Here is a 21,559-nt window from a genome sequence, read left to right on the forward strand (position 1 = left end):
ACTCATCAACTCTTGTTGTAGGGCAAATGTTAACGACGGGAAATCATGAACTCCCCGTGTACGGAATTTCCCAACAAGCCATAAATCGAGCTTTTTCGTATTTTCGTGCTCTAAGCATCATTTCCTCCTTTGACCAATGGTTTTAACAAACGGACACATGCCAATCCTCAGAGTAAGGCCAAACCATGGCTTAGAGGGACAATCACTCAAATCTGGAGATGCGTGTCATAAAATATAGCCTCGCTAATCGACAAATCAAAGAGCAAGCATTGGTTGTATATTCGTCAACTTTTCGTAGAAGTACCGCAAAAGCCCGCAGCAATTGGGTAAACCTTTAAGTCCAAGTGCCATTCTTTCACAATACTATGCTCCTTTGGATTTCCTTGCTATTATCAACTGATATCGTTTTGTTACAACTATAGTTTCCGGAAAAGCCTTCTTTGAATATTCCGACTTCAACTTACTTCTTATAAATCACTGGGACTACTCTTTATTTCGCTGGTTTCTGGGTGAAATTGGCAAGACAATGAAACTGAAGCAAAATGCCCAGGAAATGTCAAGATCGAAAGTGTGAAATGAAGCAAATAATATTTTTCAATACAAATACGAAAGACTACTTCCTCTACCCATTGAGCTTCGCCTTTTCTTCCAAAAAATATTTTCAAAAACGTCACAAAACGCATGGACATCTCAGACAACTCAAGTTACAATTCTCCTTTTCTCTCTTTAAGGATACTTTTTTTTAAGTGTAAAAGTCTAGAGTTGTTGACCAATCAAATGGGAAAACCAAGTAATTAGTTTCGATTTTGTGTTTTTATTTCATACAAGATCAGTTTTGTGGACTTTTACTTTGACGAGGAGGCATAGTTTCCATCGAATGGCAAAACCTTGGCATTGATTTCTACACTAGGAAGACGTCAAATCGAATGTTTTACCACTTGTTTCCTAACTAAGGTAAACGAAAACTGAAACACATCGCGCCAAGACAAAAAATAACAGAAATGATGATTATAATATTGATGTTGATGTTGATAGGAATAGTGATAATAATGTCCAAATGAAATGAAACGGCGAAGACAGACTGGAGACGGGACTGGGAGGCTTATGATTGGAAGAAAGGTCAAAAAAGGGTTGATGATAGGCTTGGGATTTTCGAAAGGTCAGAAAAAGGCTCGCCAGGGGGATTAGAGCTAACGGGATTACCCAAGCCACCCGTTGCAAGGTCAGACCGGGCAAGAAAAGAAGACAATATCACAGATTTAAATTGAACTTGGGAACAAACGTGGGATCAGAGAAAATATTGGAGTTATTATGGTTCATGAAACGCGGGACAATTGATTGGAAAAGGGGTCGAATTTAGCCTGTGGATAACGAGCGGGGGAAGAGAATGAAGGGGTTAGATAAACCGTAGGACACCGATGGAAAATTCGGTCGTACGAATGACATGCCTTTCGAAAACACGAGGAATGTACTTTGTGCGAATTAGGACCCAATCGAGGGCGCTTCAGACATTGTTTTCCGATCGTGGAGCTTTGAGATTATTGGGTAACTTCCTGCATTTGAAAGAAATGAGAATCGCTTGATCAATTCGGCTAAGACAATAGTACGTGCCACGAGGAGGGCATGAATAAAGAGGAAAGATGAAGATTTTACTTTCCATGGCCTGCTAATTACAGCAAGTTCAGTGGGTCAAAATCCATTGCTCGTGCTAAGATGTCGTCTCAAAGGGATCCTTGGCATTGGTTTGATTTCGTTGGCCAGACTTTTGAGTTGTGGTAACTATTGTAAGGTAGCCTTAGACGGTGTTGTTACGTTTCGTTTGGTGTGATGGGTCCTTCAGGAAGAAGAGGGATCGGGTTAACTGAATGTATCTTGATAGCAATCGTAGAATAAAAGAATTAGGATGGGGCGAGGGGACGAAAACGACATCAATGTGAATGAACCACGGCTGGTTTGGTACAAGGGGAAGGAAGTGTGAATTATTGTTCGTTTGAGTCACTGAATACTCATGATCTGATCCAGGCTCACAAGTAGCCCTATTTTGACCGAACTCGTTCAGTGTGTGTGTGGTTATATATGCATGAATGAATGAATGAATGACTAAGAGTAAGTCTGTCCGTGTGAGTGTATATGTTTGAGAAGGAGCGGAGAGAGAGATAATGTTGTTGCATTTTCTGCACTTTGATCATCATTTGGATTTCGAGTTGGATGCCACTATTAAATATTGATCTCGGAATTTGTATCGCCGCCCGTCGAATTTCCACCATTAATTGTTGTTGTTGTTGATGTTGTTGTTGTCGGTGGTGGTGGTGGCAGCGGTGTTGTCGCCGCTAGTAGAGCTCCACTGGTGTCTGCACTGGTTGTTCCATGAACTGCGCCGGCACTGCGAATTTCGACCCCGCTTCCCAACACCCCTGAAACTGCGTCAAATGGACGTTTGGTCCCTCTGACCCGTTTAGGTGCCACATTTGGCTGCAAACATTGAGGTACGGATTGGTCCAAGAGATCTTGGCTGGACCGCCGGGATGTGCCTTTTTCCCGGCTACTGAGTTGAGTGAGCCAAGGATGGAGAAGCACATCCTCCGTGGTTAATCTTTCGGTTGGATCTTTTCGTAACAGACATCGGATGAGGCATTTCGCTCGAGAGGAAAGACTATCGGGAAGACTGAAGAGACCGCGGCGGATCTTGGCGAAAAGTCCAGAATGCTCTTGACCATGAAACGGGTACCTGGAAGAAATGGAAGAATTAATCATACATTGAATTCTTGAACAAGCTATGTTGAACTAATTAATCAAAATGTAAAAGGTGAATAAAATTAAGTCATGAATATAATGGAGAAAAACATTACCTGCCCACCAACATGGTGTAAAGCATGACTCCGAGACCCCACATATCTGCGGCTCTACCCGAATATCGGGTATTACAGCGTAGAATCTCTGGACTTACATAGGCGGGACACCCGTGCTTATCCGAAAGGAAGTCATCCGCATGGTCTTCCAGGACCACCGCATCTTCCAAAGATTCCAGTTTCAGATCAAGTCTGCAATTAAGATGGAAAAAGACCGTATGAAATCAATGATTGACCAACAAACACTAATGCATTGCGAGAGATCTAAAAGTGGATGGTTTGAGGGATCTAGCCAGCGTCATTCATCTACGTCTCTTCACTAACCTCTCTAAAAATCTGCGACGAGAGGAAAAAAAGGTCCATGATGAAAAAAGCCGCCCAGTCTTGCTTTAGATCTTTTTGTGGCGAAGAATGATTTCTCCTCCCAGAATTGGAGAGTGGGAGCCCAGCCATTCCCTCCTCTGGCGCCCAAGTATTGCATATTGATGTACATTCCGACCACTTGACCTGAAGAGTCGACGCAACTCTAACATTCCACCTTGAGCAACCAGTGGTTGAATGGACTAGCATACCTCTTCTCCTGTGCATACTACTTAAAACCATTCCAATGAGCGTACCTGGACGAAGGAAGCAAAAAATCACCCACCCTCAGCCTCCTCCTTCCATACGGGACCGTGAAAAAGAATGATTTCAAAATCGCAGCATGAAGTAATAGTCAGGAATGGAATTGTATTTCATCGACCTCCCTGGAGTCAAAGATGGATCAGAAATTGCTGTTTGCCTTCGGCAAGACTCCTTGGGTATCAATGAGAGATATTTATTCAAGCATACTAAATGTTGTTGCCTTCGGAGTGTGAAATATGTCATATGCAGTTTCTTTTACAACATCACATGGACGTGCACATGAAGGAAGTGCTGCTCAGTGACTGACGTCATACCAATACGTAATCCATTTCTTCAGAAACAAATGTTCTTCGTCTCAATGTATCCAGCTAGCTCTTCTCCACTCTCTAGCTCTTCTTAACAAAGTCATCGTTTCCTTCCACTGAATTTTCGCAGAGAGTTTTAGAGTTTTGCTTCCAATCAAACGAGTATCTGTTACATATATAGAGTTGCATATCTGTTATATAGAGTTACATCCAAAGGGGAAAGATAAATCACACTTCGTGTTACTATTCAAATTGTTACATGAAAACTGCTTATCCCTTTGCCTTATGGGTAATCGTAAACACAAAAATAAATAAAGAGAAGAACAATGATTAATCACTGAAAAATCAGCGAAACGAAGAAGAAAACATGAATACCAATCAAGGGAAACTAGATCGCTTCCATCTTTCTTAAAAGTGCCCATTTTACTCACTCATAGCTACGATAGTTCGCTTTTTGTATAGACTAGTAGCCAACTCAGTTCAGAAACGGAGACCTTGATCGTGACGTAACATTTAGTCGTTTCACTTGTTTATTGAGGCATTCTTAACTAGAACTCGCAATAAAACATGAACGTAGTGCTGAGTCTGCATTACTGGAGGCCTCTCCAGCCTCATTTTAGCTTTTGAAATATGCTAGACTTCACAGGCACATACAGGTGTATGGCACTATTGCCCTGGATATTCATGTGAGTTCAGTTCCCCCACTTGTTCTACAGTAAACACCTACAGCAGGTAGCTCGTTCAGCTCGATAGCGAGTCAGCAACATAGGTTGATTAGCTCTACTCTATGATGAGACGACGACGACGACGACGACGACGAGCCAACCAGAGTCACTTTTCGTACTAGGCCCTCTCTCTCTTTCTCTCATTCTTTCTCTCCCGATAGCGATTGCTTACTTCTCTGAGTAGACCGGAGAACGAGTCTCTCCTGGTGAAACGGCTACGTACGGCTTCTTCTTTCAAGTCACATCCTCTCAAGCTCAACAGTTCAAGAGCGTGCTTGAGGCGCACGAAGAGCATCAAGAGGCAAGCAAGTAAGGGGCCTAGTCCCCCATGAACGTGAATGTCGAAAGATTTCTTTGGTGCGCAAACAACCTGCCCATAAGGTTATTTTCTTTTTTTCGTTGTCTTCGTTGTTTCATTTGGGCTCGGAGTCCTCGTTCGTTGTTGATGTTGAATAGGTCTCCCCTCTCTCTCTCTCTTTCCTTCAAACCCCCTCTCTACTATCTCTTTAGCCAGGCCCAAACAAGTCCGTAGCAAGCAACATATAGTACTAGTACTAGCAAAATGACGATGATCGAGCTAGGTACTCGCATTTCGAGAGAAAGCGAACTGAAATTTCACTCCAAAAAATGGGACGGACGAGTAGAAGTGGCACTTGAGAGTGTCTCACTCCTGTGGCTTGAACGAAGTGAGATTTGTTGTTCTTTTCAGTAATTGTAGTACCAAGCCTACAATAAAATTGAAAGCCAAAAAAGGTCGAGCTAGAATATAATTGTGCATATCCACCTTACTTGATGCCATCTTGACAGGGGTGACATGTCACTCTTGGCAAAATATGAATGGAGGTCAAATCGTTTCATGGTCTAAGTTCATCATTCAGACGACCGTAGGCTTCGGAGAAGGGGATTTGGCATGGATTACTACACACAGTATACGAACGACTTCAGGCTACCCTGAGGTACAACCCTGAAGTACAGAACAGTAAGTCGGTCCCTCTATCCAACGGTAAGCTCAAATTGTGAGGAGCGCGTCATATTCTACGTGATGTCGCCGAGGATTGCGCGACACAGATAAATAACTGTCTCATCATTACATACCAGCTAGTCCAGCTAATTCTACTACCACAAATGTGTTCACGGCCCAGCTAATTCTACTACCACATATGTGTTCACGGCTTGCCGGTACGTATCATACGTACGCTCTTCAACCATTATCGCAACTATCACCACCAACCATTGGATGAACAGTTTATATAAGCATATATATATATAGATGTGAATCACAATTGCCAACTTAAATCTAGGAGGCACGACAATGACCGGTGAACGTGATTTCACACAATAAATAGCGAACAGGAATGACCTTTTTCTTTACTGCACCTACACCTACCTGTGCCTACAATAAGCCTATACCTTGTTCATATCTTTAGGAAATCAGGTTGAGTAATTTTGCCGACTTATTTACATTGACAAAGCTAATTCCTTCAGCTGAGACAATCAAAGAGCTCTGTGAATGTATGGCGATGCGATATTCCCATGATGCTTAAGTCTTTGTTATCCTAAACCGCTACGCTGCCAAAGATATTTGGCGATTAAATCGCAGACATCGAGTTAATGTCATCAGAGCCAAGGTTGATGATCTCAAGCTCATTTGAAACGGTTTCAATTCACCTTTCTTCTACGAACGAAGTCCTATAATTTTGTCGGTGATGTCAAAGAAACGCGTTGAGCCAGCTCAATGATCATCGACCCAAGGCTTCGACGCATATCGAGGGCAAGGTATTAATTGACTTGACTCAGGCCTAGCTTAGTATTCAGAGATAACTATATCCAGTCACTGGAAACAGCATTCATGGAAAAGTCGAGGAACTACAAAATTAGATTACGATGACGTCAATAACCCAAAGAGTTGAATGCCAAGAGAAAGCCCCAATTTCAATTAAGCTAGAAAGTGACGAATTGAACGAAGGAGCATCCATCCATCAGCCATCGAAAGAGTGTATTGGCTCACATGTGTGTATGGTTCAGAGGGACACGCATTCAAGATTAAATCACTGGAAAAAGCGTAGTTGTTCATGCTCTAGTAAAATGAATGCTCGACTTCTTCAAATTATGTACAGTTGTAAGAACAGTTCAATCCAAGCTCTGCCGATGTTTGATCCTTCAACGAACCGCTCAGGGTGGCATAAAGACAACATGCAAAGAATTTACTCGATTTCAGCACAAGAATCTCAGGTCTGATTGTTCGCCCGTGTGCCATGCATACGAGTAGAACAAGTAAGCATACGAACGGTGACAGAGAGCATTACGGTTACGTCCTCGAATACCACGCTACACTCACACAATCTTGGTTACTGTTGTTGGAGTGGTAGTCTGATTACAGTAGTTGTATATAGTTTTGGTAGCGTCCGCTAGAGTTCAGTTAGAAAAGACCCGCTAATGCCACAGATGATGGACTAGACCCCCTTAGCACCATTTGGCGAATGAAGGCAATGAAAAGCGAAGTGATAATAATATACCGGTATGATATCGCTTTAATTATGTTGTTTGCACTGTTACTCTATGATATTTGCTACCAATTATTGAGTTTATGGAGGATACAATGCGTAAGTTGGCCATTGAAAGTCAACTTTAAGCAGGTCATTTGCGTCCCCCAACAGTCAAATCGGCCATTCTTAATAGCATTTGTTCATAGTTTCTCACTCCTATTAACAACATGACGACTGATATTCAAAAAAAAAAGACGACTCCAAGAGATGCCCTGAGTTACCCTAGCACACCTGGCAAACCTTCCTTGGTGTACTCGGGCTCTTTGGAAACCTCCATCAGTCTCGACAACAAGACATATGAAATAGAAACTATTATAACAACCAGAAGTGTACACTATGGAAACAGATCGGCCACTCTCAAGAGTACTGTATATGTTTCATAGTTTCGCATTGCTGCTAACAACCGGCGTCGCCCAATCCATGGCGGTTCTCCCACCTCCACCTCCATACATCTCTATCCATTGAAGGGTTGCCTTGATACGCATTCGTTACCCATCTCTAAAGCAATAACTTAAAGCATACTGAGGGTCATATTCAATAGGCCTACATCGTAACCCTGCACTACGCTAGCTAACGTCAATGCTAAAGCACTCTTGGAGTTGTCCGGTTTCTAAGGTGCTTTCACCCAGAAGGGAAAGCGCAAAATTAACCCACACAGAGGTAGGGCGCTCACTCCAAGCATGAAGAGGGTCAAATTCAAAGGTTGGTAGTCGGGGAAAGGCTAACTGAAGGCGGACTTTCTACGGCAAACAACGAGCCTTGGTTGATTTGTTTTGTTTTCGGTTGACATGCGATTGAGTTGCGCAGGAGAGGGGTGGTAACCTACACACACAGGAGAAATTCATGCATGCATCTAGGAAACCTGACCCAGTTCAGAGAGATGATGATTAACAACACCACAGCAAACATAATCATTTACTTCATTTGTACGTGACATCACTCTAGTAGGATCTGTATACAATAACCGTGGTGGGGTTTTGGTTTTTGAATTGGGACCAGACAACAGTATGTTGATTTGAGGCGTACGGTTAAGGCCAGGGACTTGGAGTCTTGCCCTACAAATGCATAAGAGCTTGAAGAAAACGTTTTCAAATGATGAACCAAGCTTGAACCAGAGCATGATGCTCCATTCTAAGGAACAAGACCGTGAGCACCTTTGTATATCACATGCGTGGCATTGATGTCAGGAGTCAGGACCTTCACATATACATCGACGCAAACTCCGTGCTCTTTTCTATCAGAGGGAGTTTTAAATTCACAGTCCTTGTCGACTAGTAGTGGTTCTCGTAGTCTTGCAACCACCAACAGCGCTTCCTTTAGCTAGGCGTAAAATTTCAAGGTTCCAAAACATTTCCTCCCATGCGTAAAGAGTAAAACCACCACCACTGCCACCTCGTCCTAGAGCACCACTAACAGCAGCAGCATTCGAGGAATCACCTTTGGGGCCATCCACGCTTCCATCTGGTGACCTTCATCTAAATTCGAGCAGAAAAGTGATCGTGGTATCTCGGTCTCCTCGGCAGACAAGGACTTACGCACCGCACTGAACATAAAGAAAAGGGCTGCTACTGGCAAGCATAAAGAAGGTCCTGATAGCATGCTAAGGTAGTTGTCCAAGTTGAGGGTAGCACCATCTACAAGGTTCTTCTAACGAACGCGCTCAGAGATCCCATGCACTGATGACGAAACTGTCCCGGACCGGAAAACCTTGCGCGAAAGAAAACCATGCGATATTACCTTCGTCTCAATGCAGGGAGGGATAGCCCCACCAGTCATGGAAAGAAACCATCAATGTTTGTACGTTCGATCAGAGTAGGCAAAGCTAGGTAAGCGCACTCCTCTCATCCAACCACCTAACCAGTAACCATGGTAGACAGGACGAATGTCCTTGAAAAACAGCCAATGTTCAATGTCAAGCCCTCCCCTCACCTAAGCACGAAAGAGACGATGAAACTCATTTTTTTGTTCTTTCGCCATTTACCAGATGGTAAAGTTTCATGGACCAAAAGCAGGATGAAAAGATTTTCCGACCAAGGATTGGTCGGGGAAAGAAGAATCTAATGTTTATTATTACTTGTACTTGTACTTGTTACTTTGACGAGGAAGTAGGACGATGTTTTGTTAATCTTGCTAAGCAGGACATGGTTAAAGAATACTAGCCCTTCAATTTTTTGTACGAATAACGAACAACACCAACCGCAAAAGTTTAGAGAAGAGTTGCACTTTGATACAACTTGAAACAAGCTGAAAAGTCATTGACCAAGATAGAACAAAGATCCATCGAATAAGGTTATGGCAACGCACTCATATGTTCACCATTCGTGCACCAATGTGGACGAGTCTCATGGCAATAGTCATACTCGCCTAGGAAAGGCTTTAAGGCTTTGTTGTTACATCGAATGTCTGGCAAACAAAGTGACTGGATTCATTCTCAGGTGTTGGGTTACTTGGTAACTGCTAGTACAAGTTCTTTGTAGCGGCCAAGTTCTCCTTGGCGTTCGAAGGAAAAGGGGGGGGGGTTAAGGCGAAGAGAGGAGAGTAGCTCTGTTCAAAGAACAAAGAACTCCCGAACACGCCAGAACAGAGAGATTTGGGTTGCTCAGTGCCACCTCCTCCTTTTTATTCCTTCATACGCGATTAAACGGCTGATGTAAAATAAAAATCACGGAGACAACCTTTTTAATACCAATTCTTTTTAAGTAGCTTCCTTCAAACACACAAGAGTATAACGTGTCCTCTCAAAAGAATGTATCCTCAACAGAAAAAGAAGTACAAATTGTCATGGACGATGAAATCAACCACACGTACTATTTCTATAATATTTGCAAACATAAAAGAGTCTAATCGGCTAGAATGGATGATGCAAGAAACCAGTTTTGAAGGTTCACACGTTGTCCATCAAAAAATTGTGCCGAGCCTCAAGATCGAGACACATCTGTACCTTTCTTTTGCAATGAACGCATCAGACCTCATAGGGGGTCAGCCATTTTGAAAATGTATGCCTGGCTTAAAAAAGGGAAAATCACCATAAACACCAATTTTGCATTTTTGGTCGAGAAATGGAAAGAAAACTTGTAAAGGTTTGAGAAGAGATCTGATATTTTTTTTCATTGTGTTCGAATTTTTTGCTTGTTGAAACTCGCTTGCTTTTGAGTTCTTTGTTGTGCGTGACGTAAGAAGACTTAGCAAAGCACGAAAGGTCGCTCAGATGAATCGAAATCGATCAAACCAAGTGTACTCGTTTAAGATGATGACTGCATAAAATCGTTCAAAACGGGAGAATGAATTGTCTAAACCTGAGGTGCCAAGGCCATCTCATTGGATGCCAACTGAAGTGAGGAGTAACCATAATCAAAACGGCAGGGCCAAGATGAAAAAGGCCATGCACAACCATAACGTAAAAATCGACTTTACTTGCGATCGAACGCAAAGCAAAGCAATCGAGCGTTAATCCAAGGGTATCGTTCTGTGAAACCGACGACTCTGGTGCCCCAACGTCACTCAACTCCTGGAATTTGGAGGCCAATTCTGAGTGTGGCCTTCAAAAGAGGACACCATGACAATAAAAGCAAATAATAGCAACCATGAATGGGTATTAACTTAGTCGCCATGGGAGCAGAGGACGACAGGCGCCTCCCTTTTCCAGGGCGTTACCATGACATGAACCACGATTCCATGGTTTCAAATTTATAAACAGTTTCCCTGTTGACAAGTGTCGATGACAACCATCGCGGAGGGAGGAAGGTGCCAACGATTGACTCGTTGTTAGTGGGAACTAAGTGGAACATTGGCCGTTGCCATAGCTTCATGGCTTCATGATAAAACCAAGGAGAACGTACACATCAGTTGGTTGTCCCATCAATAATACCATTTCTAGGATACGGGAGGCGACCCCTTCTCACTTGCAACCTCGAATACCAAAGCGCCTAAGCCTCATGACAAGGACAAGGCGCGCAATAAGTAACCATGACATTGGTTGCTAAGAAGTGAAAATATCTTTCATCATGGGCACTGGAAAGGCGCATTACCAAGGAACCACCGGTGAGGCTGATACGGGCAGGAAGAACCGACACTTTCTTCTGTTCAAACTGTGCCGCCATTTGAGTGGTTTGTTTCAGAATTTAAATGACACGAGTACGATCCATAAGGCATTACAAAGAAGTTCCAGGCACTGACGACTACTACCACTTTCTTATTTTTCACCTCATGTCTCACGCACAATCATCAGTATGTGAGGGCCAGAAGGTGAGGAAGCTCTAGGTTTGAGGTAAAGCTTGTTGCCTTTGGCCAACATAAACCACCAGTACCACCAGGAGGTGCATTGCTAGGGTCTTGAACTTTGAGAGCCGAGTCAATGTATTCAGAGACCTGCGAGAAGCAAGCTGTTAGTGTGACAAGGTACGAGTGAGGTTAGGTCATTGGCAAGTACTTTAGCTAAGAGGGACGACTCTCCCAGTTGATTTTAACCAAGAAGCAGAGTCGATGAGGTAATACAGGGGATTCAATTAAAACGAAACATCGAAAAGTATGCAGACTTTGATTTCAAACTTGGTGGTAATGACTCGTGGTTGGCCTTTTCCATTTTCCTACTTCAAAAGCCCTGGATGATCAAGCTTAGTCAAATAGCTAAAATTACCCTTTTCAAGCCTTAGTAGAACAAGGCTAAGTTTCTGACCATCACCGCTCAATTGGCCACCATGTCCCGATTAGGGAAATAGTAGTGATAGTGGCAGTGCCATTTCCAAACATACAAATAAAGGCGAACCAAAGAAAGTTATCAGAATGACATAACCTTCAAAACCCTTTTGCATTTAGTTTTCGAAGTACAACTTCAACGCAGAGAGTGACAGCTGGGCGGCTAGCAGCTTAACAGCCACCCAATAGCTTGCTTTGTTCGTACAATCAAGGCTTAAGATCACGCTGCCGATGACGAGAATTACCCTTGACTGAGTCTCCCAGACACGCTGCACACACGTATATTTAGCTTGGACTTGACCCTGAAAACCTTTCGTCGTGTCATGTGCCTCCTCCTTCTGGTCCTGCTGCTCCTCCCCCTCTTTGGCATTGAGAAAATTTCAGTCCACGCTTACTTACGCTTTTCGAATCCTCTAGACGAGTTCGGCCACATGTGCGGCCACGTTATGTATTTTATATATCCATCTACTCTATCTAGTATCTAGTATGCCCACCCCCGAAACGGACTGCTGGTCCACCACCTTTTCAACCCCGACCATCGTATCGTGGTATAACCAGCAGTCAGCCCTCTCTCCCTCTGTCGGTCTCGTTTTCTCTCAACTCGTGATCAATATTCCTTGCCGGGTTAAAAAAGGAGCTTACTCAAGCCCCAGTTCAATTTTGAATTGGCAAAGAGAGCGCGAATGGCAAGAGGACATTGTTGGATGGACGTACGAGTACTTCATGTTAGAGGTTCAGGCATTGTAGCTGATATAGCTGATAATGATGATAATCATTCTCGCCATCAGCTACGTCAAGTGCTTTGGAATCATCAGGGTCGGATTTATCATAAAGTAGAATGTCAAGGTTATTGCAGGACATCAATGAATCAATATCACCCTTCATTGGAAATAGGAACTGAAGGGCGTTTTCACTATCGTTCATTCATAGGAACAGCTTCAAACGAGGTACTAAGATGGGTGTCTTACCTGGATTCTGATGTGAAGACAAACTTTCTGAGTTTGAGATCTCTGAGAACTATGCCCTTGGAGTGCGCCTGATGCACTGCAGCCACAATCTGTTTGAACAATGCCCTTGCTTGTGGCTCCTTCAGCCTCCGCTTTGTCCGCACATAGGAGTGGAGGTCAGTCGTACTGGGGGGAAATATAAGATACGTGTGGTCACCTCCAAGGATGACCTCACGGACCGGGTTGATGTTGGGGTGACCATCTACCCGGTAGTGAGCCGCCACCAAAGAACGATGATGAGGATCATTTTTGACAGACTGTAAAATAATAGAACACAAGTATGAGATTACATGATGCACATTGGACTCCATAGCGACGGAGGGAGGTAATCAATGTAATATACGGGTCATTCAGTACGGATCATGTCCATAATAACTGGTCATCTTAGTTCCACGCAATTGCATTTCTCTGTGTGAACAGAACTCGGCATCGCTTCTATCGAGGTCAAAATCTACTAGTCTAGTATTCTGTATGCCGTATATACCTTCGTGTGTGACTGCAACATTGCTCTGCATTTACTCCTACAGACCAAGGATTCCCGTCGCCGTCTTCGTCTGATCCTAGAACTATCACTCCATGAATCAATCTTACGAAATTAGGCAAGACACGAACAGTCAAATGGCGTTCTCAGCCGCCATGAATTCAAAGGATTTTAAGAGAATTTCAAAGACATCTTCGTCTGGAAATTTGGCTAAACAGGGAACCAAAGTTGGTCGAGTAGTATTAGCACGAAACAAAGGTGGGAACGTCATTGCCACCATTTGACTAGTCAGCTATTTTAACTTTATCCTAATACCTTGTGCCTAATTGTAGGCACCGAAGCTATCAAAGAAGGAGGGAGGAGAGCTTTGCTATCTAACGGAAAGAATTCACTTTGCTGTACAAACCATGGATGTACCATTCGTGGTCGCCAAGTGCAGCCAGCTCAACCATCTCAGTCCTAATTCAAGATCTTGTGAGACAAAGACTGTTGGAAAAGGGCATTTTACGTATTCGCAAATCTTTGTAAGAACTACATGCAGTTCATCTTCCCCAACCACCCATACAAAGAATTACTTGCTAGTCACAGCTCCCTTAAAAAATCAAGCAAGGTATAATGCGATAAACGATTGAGTTGGGTTCTCGTATGTACGTCAGTGAGTGGCTGGGAGCGAGTGTGTGCGTAAGTAAAACTGAATTCCATTCAAGGACAAAGAACCAATCTCGAGCACGGCTTCACCTAAAAAACCGTCAAGAACAGAAGCATGGAGAGCGATATTACTACCTCTCGAGTAGAAATAAAACCTTGAATCGAGGTTGCAACATGACCAAGGAGACTGAGATCGCGTTAGCATGCAGTGAAGGATACTGTGCAAGCTTGGTTCAAGAGAAGAACTAAATGCACAAGAAAAATCGTGGCTTTGACTGTTAAAAAGTGAGACTGGGGGAGTAAAACTTACCCGACACACAAATTCTTCATTGGTATGAATATTGATGCAACGGTAAAAACTGCTACCCTCTTCTTTTTCCACTAGCAGGTAGTTTCCCAACACCTTCACTCCACGATTTCCACTCACTGCACCCAATTGAGATAGAGGTAACGCCTGTGGATTCACAGACGTGGAGTAACAAATGGGCGACGATGGATGAGGTCGAAAGATTGTGGATCCCACATTGGAGGGTATCGTCGTGTCACCAGTCACCAAGCTCAACACTTGAGAGGAAGGGGGAGGAATCGGCGAGACTGACGTGGATGAGGTAAAAGTGCACGTGGGTGACACTAGAGGTGTGGCCACAATTGGAGGGGGAGAAGGAGACCGCACCTCAGCTGGAGAGGCCGGTGAAGCGGGTGAAGAGTCCATTTCCGATAAAGGGGGAGGGGAGCTCAGTGGAACCTTACTCAAGGCATGCTGTAAGGCGGCTGCCGAGGGAACAGTCCCAACCGAGGAGGTGAGCATGAGCCCCAAGAACGATGACGAGGGGTCACCGGCACACATATTGAGAGGCCTCGACGAGCCCGAATTGGACGCGGTGGCCATGTTGGGGCACCACCGTGGCAAAACTTGGCAAAGAAATATTGACCGTCCACTATCCTCCCGTGAATCACCAGAGGGATTGGGTAAACGCCCCCTCACTCACTACCACGATGAATCGCTCTTCAATGCTTCTTTTTTCATTAGGAAGGGAGATCAATGGTGTTCGCTGGTAACTCACACGACTCGCGCTGTGGGCGGACCCAACTGATACAGCCTTTCCAACTCCTCGCTCGGAGAGTGCAAACACCCCACAATACCACAAGCACGATCCCGTTGTGAACAGCGTTTAAATGGGCCCAATCGAGGGAGGGGGCGGGGGGCGGGTGGGTCCGAAACAAAGCGAGTAGTCAAGAAATGAGGCAGGGATGTATGGATGGACTTGGTCGATCGACACCAGCCTTTAAAGCCTCACTTCACTTATCACGAGACAGACAACGACGACCCTTTCCCATGGACAAAACTCACTGGAGACCCAACCAAGCGACCACACTCACTCATTCACTCACTCGCTCGCTAACTCACTCACGCCTCCTACTCCTCCTCCTCCTCCTCCTCCTTGTCGAGAACAGAGAACAGAGAACCGAGAACACAACCCCCAACCCAGCCTTATTTCTGGTATACCACCGCTCGCGGAATGTCTTCCAATCAGGTCGATCGGACTTTCTAGGCGGGTGGCCTTTTCACTCCACACTCACCAGTCCCAGCGGACTCGGCCTTCTTAACAATCCAGGAGGTGGGTTGATATGGCTGTACTGAAGATGGTGGTGGTAAGTCGGCGCCTAGTCAGTAGTCTCTCTCGGCCTTTTCTCTGTTTTCACCGATGTGGCCTCGCTCGAGTTTTACGTCCAAGTTGAGGCGTTGTTGATCAGCTGAGTCACTGCCTGGCCTTTATCGACCCTCGAGACTCGTGGCCCGTCCTAGCCAGACTGAACTCCGAGCTGTGGGATCAACATGATTCGCGAGCACCCGCGCTCCACCTCATCCGCTTGGCAGGCCCATCAAGAGTTAGAGCACCACCCGACCACCCGACCACCAGTCCACCGCCACGACATCCGAGTCCAATCTAGCACTCCTGTCCAATCCAACGGACAAAGCCAGAGCCCGCTTTTCTCGAGCGATCGAGCGGGACGGGACAAAGAAAAGAAGCCCACCAATTTTCAAGTCTCCCTCTGCCTGCTTGGTGGGCTGGCCACAGCTGTCCCCCTAGCACCGAACCACTAACGGCCATCAGTAGAAAAGCGAGTGCGCTCTTCGGGCCAGCATCATATTCTGCTCTGTCTCTGAACAAGCACTCGGGATTCCAGCTACACACCACCAAGTCAGTTCACTGGTGAGCGTGCGCGCTTTCAATGACGATGATCAAGATTATGAGCGAGAAGAACGAGAAGAACGAGGACGCCAACGACGCCAACGACGCCAACCAGGTCGGTATGGGCACAGGCGCAGAGGAGGGAAAAGCTTGGCTTGGGGTTGAATGCTCTGTTGAGCGCTCAAGCAGCTCGAACAAGGTGGCGGAGATGACGATGATGCTGATGATCCAGGCAAGCCAAACAAAGTGAAACAAACCCTCATCCGGTGAGCGAGGGAACCCCGTCAGGCTGAGACAGCATACCTCATTCAAACTGGAAGGCCGGCTCGATCTCGAAAAGCCAAGAACCCGATGAGGGCGATGAGGGCGCGAGAGGGCTTGAGGTGACGTTGCTGCCGGGTGCTGACCCAACCCCTACACGGAGAGCGGAGAGCATCGAGGCAAAGCTGGAGAGGTCACCTATGGGCGACCACCCTGCATCCAACCACAGTGTCTCAATTTTTAAAATTGAACTCGAAACATTAAATTAGATCAACTTCGACTTTTCAACCTTGGTATCTATATTTGAAAAGTACAAACTAGAATCATCGAAATGCATGTGTGTTCATTCAGGCGAGGACAAATCACTCGAATCATATACAAAAAACACATGCAGACGTAGAGCGTTCGAAACGATGGAATATGGCTCATGATGAGGCTCCGGATTGACCATTGGGGGGTTGGCTTACGAACGCTTGAATGAATCTAGACGGGTCAATTGGAGCATTCTTCGTCTGGTATCTGAAGAAAGAAATCGAAGCCACGAATTAGCCATAATTGATTGACCTTTTCGGAGCTGAATTTGTGATTTTACTTTACTAACCTTTTCTGAATTTGCTTTGAACTCCACATGACCATTTTCATGAATTCTTGTTTCTTTGGAGCGGGCATTTTGTTCGATGAAGCCAACTGAAACGAGGCCTACAGGAGAAAGCATGAACTTCAAATGTGAAAGATGCAAGTCGCTTTGGTCACCTTGGGAACATATTTTCTACAACATTCAGCTATCGTTTGCTTCAGATCCAAAACAACGTGTTTGACTTCCCTCATTTCTGATTTCTGATTCCTTTGGACTGGCTCGAGGACGGAATTGGCGTGCTCCTCCCCAATGAAGTAACAAGAGTCAGAACTGCCAGGGTATAGGAATACGACCATGAAGTTTAACTTTCAATTCAACAACCTCTTGGGAACGGTGTACCGTCAGGGAGACCTGGTCTTTTCCTCCGATGGGAACATTTTGTTTAGTCCGGTGGGCAACAAGATCAGCCTGTTTGATCTCCGCCATCATAAGTCCCAAACTTTGGAGCCAGATGATTCGCGATCTAATATCTCGGCCTTAGATGTGTCTCCGGATGGTTGCACCTTGCTGGCCGGCAATGACGAGGGCGAGATCCTGTTCCTGAGTCTCATCAGTCGGAGTGTTCTCCATCGTCAACGGACCAATTCATCCATCACGGCCATCAAATACTCGCCCGATGGTCAGCGATTCGCCGTGGCCCGCGACGCCATTGTGTATGTATATCGCACACCCGGACCCTACACGCGGCAATATCACGGCTTAGGCCTCGAACGTGTGCTCAAAGGCGCTTATGACGACATCACGTCCTTGTGCTGGTCGAGCTGTTCCCGGATTCTGGCCGCTGGATCCAAGGATATGAGCACGCGCCTACACGCGTTGAGCCCTTTCTTGAATTTCTCATTGTGCGCATTGGGGGGACACGCTGAGGCCCTCGTGAATGTCTTCATTGAGCCCGATAGTCTCAATTGCTTCACGGTCAGTCGCAACGGGCATTTAGCCATCTGGGAAAGCTCTTTGGAAGTGGCGGAACTGGTACCAGGTACGCGAAAAATCGCACGTCAGGGCCAGCAGAAGAAAGAGGAGGAGAGCGAAGATGACATGAACCCGCCTTCGGCGGAGATGAAGGAAGAAGTCGACGATCCCAATCGTTCGAAGCGGGTCAAATACTCGCGGTTGGCACGACATTTTTTGAAGGATGCTTTGCCCGATGAAGATAAAAACGGTTGGTTGTGCGCCGCCGACTACCATGCCAAAGCTGCTATATTGGTGACGGGTTTCACCCATGGGGTGTTTTTGATCCACGAAATGCCGGATTGTAATCTGATTCACTCCCTTTCGATCGCTGATCATGACATCTCGAGTGTGCGTATCAACGCTACGGGGGATTGGATCGCGTTTGGATCGGCCAATCAAGGACAATTACTCGTGTGGGAATGGCAATCGGAAACTTACGTTTTGAAGCAACAGGGTCATTTCAACAGCATGGCTTGTCTGGCTTACTCGCCCGATGGGCAAAACATAGCCACTGGGGGCGAAGATGGGAAATTGAAATTGTGGAACGCTAACTCTGGCTTCAGCTTCGTAACCTTCACCGAGCACAAGGCCGCCATTTCCGACGTGGCATTCACCCCCAACGCCAAGGTGGTGCTATCTGCTTCTCTCGATGGCACGGTTAGAGCGTTCGACATGAAAAGATATCGTAACTTTAAGACCTTCACTTCACCCCGACCCGCTCAGTTTCGATGTCTATCGGTCGATGCGAGTGGCGAGCTTGTCTCGGCCGGCGGGTTAGACGTGTTCGAGATCTACCTTTGGTCCATGAAGACTGGCAAGCTTCTCGAGGTTATTTCAGGTCACGAAGGCCCTGTGGCGTCCCTTGCCTTCAGCTTATCACCTACTAGTAGCATGCTGGCCAGTGTGAGTTGGGATCAAACCCTGAGATTATGGGATGCCCTGGCTGTGAACTCAAACAACGAGAGTGTTCCACTTTCCAGTGATGCAACGGCCGTGGCGTTTCGCCCAGACGGGCAGCAAGTCGCTGTGGCCACGTTAAATGGGCAAATTCAGTTCTTTGACCCTCGATCCGGAACCCAGACAGGCACCATAGAAGGGAAGAAAGATCTGGGTGGTGGCAGGTCCGATACAGATTTGATCACGGCCAAGAAATCATCCGAAGGCAAGTGCTTTATGACTCTGTGCTACTCTGCCGATGGTTCCTGTTTGTTGGCAGGAGGACAATCAAAATTCATTTGCATTTATTATATCCAAGAAAAGTTGTTGGTAAAGAAGTTCGAAGTGACCCAAAATCGATCATTTGATGCTATGGACGAGGTGATTAGTCGAAAGAAGATGTCTGAATTCGGCAACCTGGCCCTAGTAGAGGACCGAGATGATTCCCTTGGTTCAAAAACAATTGCTTTACCCGGCACAAAAAGAGGAGAAATGTCAAGCCGATCTCTTCGCCCAGAGGTTCGAGTGATGGGTTTGCAGTTTTCACCCACCGGTAGAGAATTTGCCGCTGTCACGACCGAAGGCCTTTTGCTATTCTCCTTGGACACCAAAGTGTTCTTTTCGCCCATCGACATGGACGAAAATACGCGCCCAGATGTCATTCGGCAACTGATTTTGGATCAAGTCTTCGATCAGGCTCTCATCATGGCTTTGAAACTAAACGACAACGCTCTACTAATCGAAACCATTGAGCAAATCCCGAAAGAAGAAATTGGCCTCATCACACAAGATTTGTCTGAGAAATTTGTCCCCAATCTGGCCAAGTTAGTGGCTCAGCAAATCGACACTTCTCGTCATCTCCACTTTTACGCCCTTTGGGCCCAAGGCCTCCTAACCAACAAAGCGCACCTCCTCCGAAAAGGCTCGAATGAAATTCGACCCGTCTTGAATTCACTGCACAAGAGTCTCATTCTAAAGAGCGCCAAACTCAACGAGATATCTGAACACAATTTGTACACGATGCGATTTCTCATAGCTAAGGCTAAGCAATATCGAGCTAAAGAACTTAAGTCGGCGAATGAGGAAGAAGCCATGGAACAAGGGGACCCAGTCGAGAATAGTGACGGGAGCTTGACGGGTTCAGACGACGAAACGGGCGACGGAGGATTTCTGTCGAATTGGGATTAAACCCAGATAACAATGATGATTGCGATAATAAACCATTCTTACCAGTAAAATGCCATACAGTGCGCGAATATTATCCGGATTCAAGCTCAAGGTTTTGGCGTAGTAAGTCTTGGCCATCTCAATGTTGTCCATCCCACCTTGGGTGTATTTGATCTCGGCATATCTACAAGTCAGCATCAGCAATTAGATCAGGATAACGCTCAAAACCAATGCGGCACACACCTTTGGAAGTAGATATGATTATTGGGATTATGAAGAATGAGTTCTTCGCAACAATAGGCGGCCTTAGCGTAGTCTCGTTCCTCCAGATAGAGATCGCACAATTCCATCCAAGCCTCCGTGTCACACAAGAAGCTGCAAAGAGCAGAGGTCATCAGCCTTCATCTGGTTAATAATCAATGATGGCACCTACTCATTGAGATAGCGACTGAGTTCACCAATGGCTTGGGGCCGCTCGCCTTTGGCCCGGTGGATGGCGATCTTGCGCTTGCGGGCCGAGCTATTGGCCGAGTCCTCCTCCAAGATGGTGTCGTACAACTTGAGGGCGCTCTCCCAGTCACCCATCATTTCGTGGCGCATGCCGTACAATCGCCGCACCCGGATTGAATCCAAGTCGAATTCGGCCTTTAATCGCTTCAGGCATCGCTCGACCACATCCCGACGTTGGACGTCCATGGCGGCCACAGCCACTTGCTCCAGTACCATCCATTTCTCGTCGCCCAGGGCTTCTGGATCTTGGGACAATAACGAGTCCCACAAATCCACCACATCCATGCTCCGACGCACGTTGTCCTCACGCCAGGACCGCAACAACTCGCGACCTTCTGTCCGGGGCAAGGGCAAACAGTATGAAGAACAAACCGTTCAGTCGACCACGTATCATGACAATGTAGGGAAGACCAGTCAATGGTCATTCAAAATTAGCTCTTACCTTGCACGTTCATCTTGATCGTAGGGGCTTAATTCGCGGACCGATCGATGATGGATGGATATAGAGGGCCTCTAGATAGATGGATGGATATAGAGGGCCTCTAGATAGATGGATGGAAGGACCGGATCCACGGGATGGACACACTCAGATGAAAGGATGGACAATTGTCAACAATCCACAACACTCTAGACGGCGGCAGGGTGGATTCTGGGCTTAGTTGGTGCCATGGTATCTGAACGTGGGTTTAGTTTATAATGATGGCAAGTTGCATTGACAATGTTTTGGGGTAAAATATTAAAGGATGATAACATGAATGACATTCAAATCCATCGCGTGACGTTTCATTGGCGCATTCATCCCACTGAGGTAGCCTTGTTATTTGTGATTGGGCTGATTTAAGTCACACCCGTCCAAGATTTGATATACGGCTTCCAGCCCAAAGCCAAAGGCCGCGATCAGGGCTGGGCATATCTCTTGAGATAGTGGTTAGTCGAAGTTACTCGTCACTGGTAGCTCCGATATTCCCAGGTAAGCTTGCCATATCATTCAAATACTCTCAAACTGGATCAATTTAGTG

General features: G+C 45.8%; 3 protein-coding genes across 3 annotated transcripts; 1 reads left to right on the forward strand and 2 right to left on the reverse strand.

Annotated features, from left to right (window-relative positions):
• Positions 1-794: 794 nt before the first annotated feature.
• Positions 795-15,856, reverse strand: LOC131882902 (tribbles homolog 2-like). The gene is made up of 4 exons (XM_059230187.1): positions 14,191-15,856; positions 12,713-13,008; positions 2,850-3,041; positions 795-2,728 (listed from the first exon to the last, which is right to left on the reverse strand). Exons 1-4 carry the CDS (start codon positions 14,767-14,769, stop codon positions 2,218-2,220), a joined length of 1,578 nt encoding a protein of 525 aa, XP_059086170.1. The 5' UTR covers positions 14,770-15,856; the 3' UTR covers positions 795-2,217.
• Positions 15,857-16,611: 755 nt separating this feature from the next.
• LOC131882903 (ER membrane protein complex subunit 2-like) lies at positions 16,612-21,168 on the reverse strand. The gene is made up of 6 exons (XM_059230188.1): positions 20,983-21,168; positions 20,464-20,875; positions 20,274-20,405; positions 20,094-20,214; positions 16,938-17,035; positions 16,612-16,855 (listed from the first exon to the last, which is right to left on the reverse strand). The coding sequence occupies exons 1-6, from the start codon at positions 20,993-20,995 to the stop codon at positions 16,762-16,764; spliced, it is 870 nt and encodes a 289-aa protein (XP_059086171.1). The 5' UTR covers positions 20,996-21,168; the 3' UTR covers positions 16,612-16,761.
• On the forward strand, positions 17,049-20,106 carry LOC131882901 (periodic tryptophan protein 2 homolog). The gene has a single exon (XM_059230186.1). The coding sequence runs from the start codon at positions 17,268-17,270 to the stop codon at positions 20,049-20,051; it is 2,784 nt and encodes a 927-aa protein (XP_059086169.1). The 5' UTR covers positions 17,049-17,267; the 3' UTR covers positions 20,052-20,106.
• Positions 21,169-21,559: the final 391 nt, after the last annotated feature.

Source organism: Tigriopus californicus, chromosome 7, assembly GCF_007210705.1.
Source record: "Tigriopus californicus strain San Diego chromosome 7, Tcal_SD_v2.1, whole genome shotgun sequence".
Classification (NCBI taxonomy): Eukaryota; Metazoa; Arthropoda; class Copepoda; order Harpacticoida; family Harpacticidae; genus Tigriopus; species Tigriopus californicus.